Source organism: Somniosus microcephalus, chromosome 12, assembly GCF_052327205.1.
Source record: "Somniosus microcephalus isolate GS21.2 chromosome 12, FLI_Smic_1.0, whole genome shotgun sequence".
NCBI lineage: Eukaryota > Metazoa > Chordata > Chondrichthyes > Squaliformes > Somniosidae > Somniosus > Somniosus microcephalus.
Window position 1 is genome coordinate 107,915,558 of NC_140998.1, and position 9,593 is coordinate 107,925,150.

Consider the following 9,593-nt stretch of genomic DNA (forward strand, 5'->3'; position numbering starts at 1 on the left):
TGGGTGAAGAAATTCCTCCTCATCGCTGTCCTAAATGGCTTACCCCTTATTCTTAGACTGTGACCCCTGGTTCTGGACTCCCCTGCCATCGGGAACATCCTTCCTGCATCTAGTCTGTCTAGTCCTGTTAGAATTTTATAAGTTTCAAAGAGATCCCCTCTCATTCTTCTAAACTCCAGCGAGTATAAGCCCAATCGACCCAATCTCTGTTCATACGTCATTCCTGCCATCCCAGGTATCAGCCTGGTGAATCTTTGTTGCACTCCCTCCATGGCAAGAACATCCTTCCTCAGATAAGTCCAAACAAAATACAGACTTATTGGACACCATCAATCTCCCTCAGATATCAGTAGCTGAACAAGAGTAGAATGACCCAGGGAATTGCAAAAGCAATTTTCCAATTTCCTTTCCTGAAGGCATTAACTCCTGCTGAGATACAGTTTCACAGGCCCCTCCAGTATCTTATCCAAATAGTCCTTCTACATTTGTGTTAGGGGGCTTTCAGTTAGAGTTGGGTATCCTAGCCACGATTGATCCCATCTTCATCCAATCTTCATATGTGCACTTTCCAATCCAGATCACTGTCGCCTCCCTCGTTCAAGGGTCTGAGGCACCCCTGCTGCCAACCTGGCAGAGATGAGCTAACTTAGCAGAGACTTTGAATCAAATCTGGAATCTTGAAGTGCAATTTCATCTCGGACTCTGAAGGTTTCCTGTATTTAAGGGCACTCGATTCTAAACCCTTTTGTGAAGTCAGGTGAAGGGAACAGTATAGTAAACATTTTAATACGTTTCCGGAGATTCTTGCTGGCATTCTGAAATAATTATGCAATATTGCTCAAATGTGTTAGCCTGAAGCCAAGACGTATGGATATTCAACACATCCAGGATGGGAAGAAAAGACAACACAAAGGGATTGCAAAATAAAAGTCAATACAAGCAATAAGACGGGGAAAAACAAAATATGAAAGAGCAATACAGGTAAAAAGAACCTGCATTTATATAACAGCTTTCACATCCTCGGAATTTCCCAGCTAAAGCTTTTAGGTGGGAACTCCTAATGCAGGTTCAATCACATTTTAAAAAGATCTGTTTCAAACAAGTTTCCAAGCACCAACAACTTGCATTTATATAGTACCTTTAACGTAGGAAAACGTCCCAAGGTGCTTCATATGAACATAATACAAAAATTGATAGTGAGCCAAAGATGAGAGTCGGCCCGGCGCTGAAAGACACCACGTGCTGAGAGTCCTCAGGAAGGCAGGCCTTTCTCCCGCCACTATGCGCACGCAGCTGCGGCTGGCCGGTAGTTTCCGGCGGAAGTTGCTGCTGTCCATGGCGACTCGTGCGTTGATGCAGCAATGTCTTTCGGCCCGGCTGCAGGTGAAGCCGGCGGAGGAGGGTGCGGCCGCTGAATGCATTCAGGTATTCGACAGCCATACTGGCCATTGCTTTTCCGTTGAATTAAGTCACTGTTGACAGACCAGCCTGGCGTGCTGGCAACCAGCTCAGGGTTTGGGTTTGGACTTGGACTTGGACTTGGATCGGGGGCGGGGCCGGGACTCTGGTCCTGTGAAATGAGAGAAAGCTTGAAATTCCTCCCCATCCTCTCTACCCCTCCCTCCCAGAGGTAAATGAATAGTGTTTTACCCTGCATTTCACCCAATCTCTTCAACTTTATTTTGCTGGAAGAAATCTTTTATATTATAATTTTACATCGATTTCCCTGTTTTACAGATCCAAAGAGGGACATTGATCTACGTCTGCTTTTGTAAAGGTGCAACTGTAGACATGATTCCTAAAATGGGTAAGTATACAGTATATTAATGATGTACATTCATACTCGCCATCATTTCATGCACCTTCTGGAACTCCTAATGCAGGTACAATCGCATTTTAAATAATCTCTCAAACAATTTTCCAAACACAACTTGTATTTACATAACCCCTTTAATGTAGGAAAACATCCCAAAACACTTAACAGGCACATAATGGCCCGGAACTTGTGGTCAGCGGCGAAGCAAAAGGTGCTCGCCGCTGGCTCTGAAGAAAGCTGCCCACAAAGATCTTGCGATCTCTGTGGTGAAAAGTTTGCCTTTTTTGACGTGCAAATCATTTAAGTGGAATAGTGGGAATTCCATAGCGTGAGCTGTTGTGACATCAACAAGCTGTCTAAACAGCCAATCACAATGCAGAATTCTCAAGACAGGGAACCAGGAAGTAAAGAAGTTGCTTTTATTCAGACTTTTAAAAATGTTACAAAACAAAGATTGGGGCTCTCATGTGGAATAGGTAAAGCTGAAATAAATATGAACAAACTTTAAAAAAATATATTTTTTTAATGTTTCTTAAACTGTAATTTTCATCATCATTAAAATGGATAAATTTGACATTCCACAAAATTAAAATTAGTTTTTCAGGGCCATAATGTTTGTTTAGCAGTCAATTTGCTGTTAAAACCCCAGTTACACCTAATCGAACAAGGCCTAACTTTTAATGGGGTATTTAACATTGATATTACCACAGAAAAGCTCAAATTTTCATCAGTTTCACTAATTTCCCTGATTACACTGATTGCCGGCTATGGGGGTGTATGTGTTGGGGGTGGGGTCGTGTGGGCACAGCAGAGCCAGTGTTGAAGCAGTGAATGACAACGCAACTTCAGGATTTCCTCGTTAGGATGCGCTTGCGCTACATCCTGAAGTTGTGGTCAGTTTCAAAGGGGTAATAACAGTGAATGCTGCTGGGATGGCAGGAATGATGTATGAGGAGAGATTGTGTCGATTGGGCTTATACTCACTGGAGTTTAGACGATTGAGAGGGGATCTCATCGAAACCTATAAAATTCTGTCAGGCCTGGACAGACTAGATGCTGGAAGGATGTTCCCGATGGTCGGGGAGTCCAGAACCAGGGGTCATAGTCTAAGGATAAGGGGTAGGCCATTTAGGACTGAAATGAGGAGGAATTTCTTCACCCAGAGAGTGGTGAACCTGTGGAATTCTCTGCCACAGAGGGCGGTGGAGGCCAGTTCATTAAATATATTCAAGAAGGAGTTGGATATATTTCTTAAGGCTAAAGGGATCAAGGGATATGGGGAGAAGGCAGGGACAGGGTACTGAATTTGGATGATCAGCCATGATCTCATTGAATGGCGGAGCAGGCTCGAAGGGCCGAATGGCCTACTCCTGCTCCTATCTTCTATGTTTCTATGCTGTTATTACACACTGCAAATTCTGGGCCAATATGACAAAAATTGGCACCGAGCCAAAGGAGATATTGGGACAGGTGATTAAAAGCTTGGTCAAAGAAATAAGTTTTTTGAAAGAGGAGGTAGAGGTGAAGAGATGTAGCAGTATCAGGATGGAATTCCATAGCTTAGAGCCTAGTGGCTGAAGGCATGGCTGCCAATGGTCGGGGGAAGGAAGTGGGAAAATGCACAACAGGCCTGAGTTGGAGGAACGCAGAGTTCTTGGAGGGTTGTAAGGCTGGAGTTTTGGATGAGCTCATGTTTATGGAGGGTGGAAGATGAGAGGCTGGCTAGGAGAGCATTGTGGAGGGGTCAAGAGAGATGGTGAGGTAGAACTGGGTATCGTCAATGCATCTGACCATGTTTTTGGATGATGTCAAGGGCAGCATATAGATAGGAAGTAGGAGGGGGGCTAAGGATAGATCCTTGGGGGGACTCCAGAGTTAACGGTGCGGGGATGAGAAGCGATGCCATGCAGGAGATTCTCTGGCTACGATGGGAGAGGCAAGAGTGGAACCAGGCATGGGAAATGGAGGAGAGGCGTAGGAAGCAGAAGGTGTGGTCAGCCATGTCTAAGGCTGCATAGAAGTCGAGATGGACGTGGAGGGATAGTGCCTCACAGTCACAGTCACTTCGATTAGGATTGTTTCAGTGCTGTAGCAGGGGCAAAAACTTGACTGAACAAGTTCAAACATGGAATTGCAAAAAAGATGGTTACTGATTTGGAAGGCAACAACATGTTCAAGGCCTTTGGAGAGGAAAGGAAGGTTGTAGTTGAGGTGGTAGTTTGCAAGGTCAGAGGGAGGAGAGGGAACCATTAACAATATCAGCTAGCATGGGGGCCAGGAAGGGAAGTTTGGCGGTCAGTAGTTTAGTGGGAATAGGGCCAAGAGAGCAGAAGGTGGGTCTTGTGTACACAATGAACTCTGAGCAGGCATGAGGGGAGATACGAGAGAAACTATAGAAAGATACGAGTGAACACATTTTTATTCATTACAAATGGAGCAAGTGGAGGAATTCCCTTTTTATACAAATATCCCTGTAGATTTCAATTTCACTTTTCTGTACATTTCTGACAGACCTCATTCCCTCCAGAAGAAAATTACCTTTTTGATTTTTTTTAAAATCTCCAATTTATCACTGGTGTTATTTAGCTGTGTTAACTGTACTTGAATGTTAAAGTAATAGAAAATGGTTTCCTGCATTACAACAGTGACTACACTTCAAAAAGTACTTCATTGGCTGTAAAGCGCTTTGAGACATCTGGTGGTCGTGAAAGTCGCTATATAAATACAAGTCTTTCTTTCAAGTGCTGAAAATTTCTACTTTTTGACAAAAGATGACAATATAATTATGGATGAGGATGGTGATTCAATCTATCTTAATTTATCCATCCAGAACAATCCCATAGTCCTTCCATTGCTGCATCTAATTCTTTCTTAAATAAATCATGGGTTTTCACCTCTATTGCCTACTTTATTTAGAAGTTAATTCTAAGTGTCGATCACTTTGCCTGAAGAAGTACTTGCTGATAGTCTTAACTTTACCTGTTACTAGTTTGAACTTGTATCCCACTGTCCAATTTGTCACTACTTAAATTGAAGTAGTATTGCTGATTTTACGATTTCTAATCCCGTAACTATTTTATATATCTCTTACAAGACCACCTTCCTCACTCCTCCTATCCAGGTTGAAAAGCCCAGGTTTCTCCAGCCTTTCCTAATAACAGACCCCTGACACCAGCAATCAGTCTCATGCCTCCTCTGTGTACTGCCTGCAGTGCCCAAATGACTCCCCTGTTTCTTCTCAACCAGAATTGGACATAATAGTCGAGGTACGGTCTGATCAGAGCACTCTACATTTTGATCATGATCTCCTCTGACTTGTATTGAACTGTTTTGGCTATGTAGTTCAATGTTCTGTTAGCTTTGCTAATTGTTGCTCTGCAATGGTTGGACATGTGTGCCAAGGCTACTTGGACTTTTGGATCTCTTTCAACCTAATCCTTCGCTATTTCAACACAGTTCGTGGAGTACAAACTTTATACTTGCCTGCATTAAATTGCATCTGATCATTGTTTTGCTCACTCACACATTTTGTCCAATTTCTGCTATAATTACTGAGCTACCTCATTCAATTTACCCCCCCCCCCCCCCCCCCCCCCCCGTTTGATATCGTCTGAAAGGTTATCAATTTGCATTGAGTTTCTGAATCCAGGTTAATTATGTAAATTAGAAACAATATTCTGTGTCAGTTTGGTCACCCCTTTTGAATATAGGTGCCACATTAGTCTATTTCCAGTATTGAGTACAACAAACAGAAACATTCTTGTTACGTTGGGATTGCTAACGGTTTGGGAACAAGTTGTCGATCTCCCCTTTTGGTCACCAAAGCAGTGGGATAAATAAAAACTTGGGGGAGGGGAAGGAAGAGGAACAAAACAAAATGAAGTGTTTTTTTTTGCCACTGGTGACTAATAGCTCACAATGATACTATTGATTCTGACACTGGATGTTTGAAATGGAAGTATTCAATTCTCCTGAGCACAAAATGAGTTGTATTGAAAGGAATGGGACAAGAATAGCCTTTAGGAAATATGTTTGCGAACAGATTAAAAGTTGAAATTTATAAATCTTGAAAATGTTGATGTTTCAGGCTTGCTAAGAAATTGCAACTTGGGAACAATACAATATTTAATAGATTTAAGTATAAATAGAAATAGGATACCTTTTTATATGTTTCAATTTTATTCTGATAGATTTGGTGAAATGTATTCCAGTTAAGCAGTTTGTTAGGCTATGAAATGTAACGGGATCAGTGTTAAGTTTTTGTTACAATTTTTTCCCCTGCTGCAGTTAATACATTGTTGAATGTGAAGATCTGTGAGAACAATGAAGGGAACTATGTATCTGTGCTGGATCTACCCGCTAATGTTCTCATTATACCTCAGGCCACATTGGGTGGCAAAGCCAAGGGACGCAGCATGCAGTACCATTACAACATTGGAAAAGAGGAAGGAAAAGAGCTTTATGCACACTTTGTAGCTCTATGTGAAAAGGAGTTTGCCTCAAACAGTAAATGTGCTGAAGCTGGAGTTGTGGTCAGGCATGGGACTTATGGGACCAGACAAGTGTTGCAAATGGACACCAATGGACCATACACACACTTGATTGAATTTTAAATCATGATTCCATAATATATAAATGTGTACTCCTTTATTTTTTCTTCTCTTAAATGTCTGCTCCTTTTATCGTAACAGCTCATTTTCCAGAGCAGATTCGCAGGTCCATTGATGATATTACCAGAGTGTTGCACTGATATTCAGAGTGGCTGGGTCTCAATGGTAGGCTTGACTAACATTTGAACCCTGCTCCACCTTGGGTGAATTTTTATTTGGCAGTTTTGGCTGGATTGTTGGAACAATTACCTCAAAATAAGAATACTCCGACCCAGGCTAGAAGAAAAATAACTGGATAGGCCTGTCACACTCCAACATAACATATTTCCTTTAGCTGATCGTGAACAATGATGATCACAAATATTGAAAAGTTCATGACCCAGATTATGTTCCGTTAAAATTTCAAGTATTAAATAAAAGTACGTTTCTCTCGGCACTGTTTCACAGTGATTCCTTGAAGCAGACTTTGCTCCCTGTTATCTGGAAGCTGTACTTTTTCTGATTATCTGCCCTGGCAGAATTTCATAACCCAAGGATTGACAATTGCCCTATTTGCAATAACCATTTTACTGGATTAAAAAGAATCCTGCCCAATGGTGGATACATTTTATGAATAAGTCAATATTACACATGAACCAGACTTTTTTTGTGCTCAAGAAACTTAAATATTTATCTACAATTAAATGGAAATATGAAGCAGAAAATAATTAGCAAATCAGGAGTGAATTTTTGAGTATGGTTCACTTCTTAAAGGGAACAAGATCCATTTATGCATGTTGTGAAAAACAAAATATTTTTGTAGAATTCCTAAAATTATATTGGAGCATAATCTAGGTCATGGACTTTTCCATACCCATACATCCGCTTAACTTAGTTGATGACACCTTTGACTATGGGTCAGGTTGTTTGTTTGAGTGTTATATCAGAAACTTGAGCATACAATCTGACACTCCAGTGCAGTACTGAGGTGATGCTCCACAGTTCAAGATGCTCTGATTGATTGAGATGAGCTATCTAACTCTATCTGGAGGTTCGGGGGTATGTTAATAATCTCATAGCTCTATTCAAGAAGAGCGTGACATTCTCTTGGTATCCTGGCCAACGTTCCTCCCTTAACGCTGCCAAAAACAGGCAAACTGGGCATTTGTTTCATTGCTTTTTTTTAAAACTTTGTAACTGTTACACTAAATTATTTTGAAATGTAGTATGTGAATGCTGTGACATTTTCTGAGGGATGCAATAGCAGCTATGCAAATGCAATTCTTTTTATATAATATACCATAAGTAAATTTTTATATAGTATGCAATAAGTATAATGAGCCACGGGTTCATTAGCCCTTTCAAGAAATGGTTTTTGATAATATTGCCTTTGAATTGGGAAGTTCTTCTAATCTTTGACCTGCTGTATCCTTGCAGTCTTGCCAATTGGATTGTGATTATGTAACTTAAGTTACAGATTGCAGAGTCCAATGTCTAGAAATTAAATGGCACTGTGCCCATTTTCCTGGCATAAAATGGGTGCCTAAGCGTCCAATATGGCATGCATGTCCTTATTCCATGACACAAGTTTACCACCCACCATACTGGTAAAGGCTCCTCCACAGGCATCCAGGGCGTGCACCTGATACAGGCATTGAGCTGTTTGAATGTATAAATTGGAGACCTGAGGCCTGTTTGAGGCTCCCTCTGCAAAATTCGATTGCGCAGCATGCATGCTGCAGTCAGTTTCTTCAAGTGCTTGACAACAAAACTAGCTGTCCTTAAAGGGACTGCAGGAGGCTGCCAGTGGAGAAGTAAGTTTTATATTTTTTATTTGCTTATTGTGGAGCTGGGAAGAGCATTAAATCTATGGCCACTGCCAGTAACTGCTCGCACACTCTCCCCTCCCAGACTCTCCTTATGACCTCAGCCAACGTTTGAGCCGGACGATTTTGATGCCCTAGGGGACCGCAATTGCACCTGTAGCTCGTTGTAAAAAGTAAATGAGGCCAGCGGACCAATTTCCCATGGTCCTGCTACTGGCCTCTTTAGGCTCGTGCAGTGTCCGCTGCATCTGCATCACATTTAGATTTGGGCGTGATCTAATTTTTTGGCCCAAATCTCAGAAAAACCGGTGGCTTGGGGCATTGGAGCCATCTGTTTTGAGAAATCTCATGTTCCTTTGCAAACAAAAGCAAATAATGATTCATGCTCTCTGATTAGTATTTGACATGCTCCATAGATGATTTTTCTAAATAAAGATGATACTTGATATTATATGTCAAAAATTCATAAGCTTTAATCAACAGTTTGAGTGTTTACATTGGTAATTATTAGCTAGCTGGTGTTCCCGATAGTCACTGGCTAAACAAACCATATGCTTGTGAAGAGTGCAGGAAAGTCTTCTGTCTACAATTACATAGTCATTAACAACTCAAAATAGCAGTGACTGTTCAAGTTTTACTGTAAACAAGCGTTAATCCACTGATTTGTGGACACTATCCCAGCTCAAAATCTTGGCTATGTAAAAAGGGGAAAAAATTGAAAAGCAATATTTAAAAAAAAAAAAATTGAATTGATGTCCACAGTATAAATTCATATTTAAATTTTGACCTCACTACAATGAGTGGTTATAAATGTTAAAGGTTGATGCCAGTGAGCAATACTTGTAATTGTAAGTTGACTTTTTGTATCAATCTTGGGGATTCAAATAAAACCATATTTGAAATGCTTCTTTTGGGTAAAATCTGTTCTTGATTAAGGTCAAGTGGATTTTTTTCTGCACATTCTAGTCTTAAAACTATCCGATTATAAGATCAATATCTGCACTATTTACACTGCAGAGTTGCACAAAGAAGGAATTTGGGTAAATATAATGGCCGCCAATACTATCTGCACCTGAGCATAAAAGTTTCACCAGATGCTTATCCTAATAAATCTTTGCGCTTTCATTCAGAACTGAGAAGTGTTTTGAACTCTCAATACTGAGGAAGTGCTGCATTGTTGGAGATACTGCCTTTTGGATGAGATGTTAAACCATGACCCTGTCTGATCTCTCGGGTGAACATAAAAGATCCCAGGACACTATTTCGAAGAAGAGCGGGGAGTTATCCATGGTGTCTTGGTCAATATTTATCTCTCAACCACCATCATAAAAAAAAAAAATAGATTATCTGGTCAAAAGAACT

General features: G+C 40.8%; 1 protein-coding gene across 1 annotated transcript; it reads left to right on the plus strand.

Moving 5' to 3' along the window:
* Positions 1-1,272: 1,272 nt before the first annotated feature.
* Positions 1,273-9,137, plus strand: dtd2 (D-aminoacyl-tRNA deacylase 2). Its single transcript, XM_086003402.1, has 3 exons — positions 1,273-1,425; positions 1,738-1,807; positions 6,104-9,137. Exons 1-3 carry the CDS (start codon positions 1,282-1,284, stop codon positions 6,427-6,429), a joined length of 540 nt encoding a protein of 179 aa, XP_085859528.1. The 5' UTR covers positions 1,273-1,281; the 3' UTR covers positions 6,430-9,137.
* Positions 9,138-9,593: the final 456 nt, after the last annotated feature.

What these genes read in the sequence shown, in the direction of transcription:
- dtd2 (XM_086003402.1), top strand. Translation starts at nt 1,282, where the DNA reads ATGCGCACGCAGCTGCGGCTGGCCGGTAGTTTCCGGCGGAAGTTGCTG. An exon ending in CGGCCGCTGAATGCATTCAG is followed by an intron (nt 1,426 to 1,737) that starts GTATTCGACAGC and finishes CCTGTTTTACAG; the next exon opens with ATCCAAAGAGGGACATTGAT. An exon ending in AGACATGATTCCTAAAATGG is followed by an intron (nt 1,808 to 6,103) that starts GTAAGTATACAG and finishes CCCCTGCTGCAG; the next exon opens with TTAATACATTGTTGAATGTG.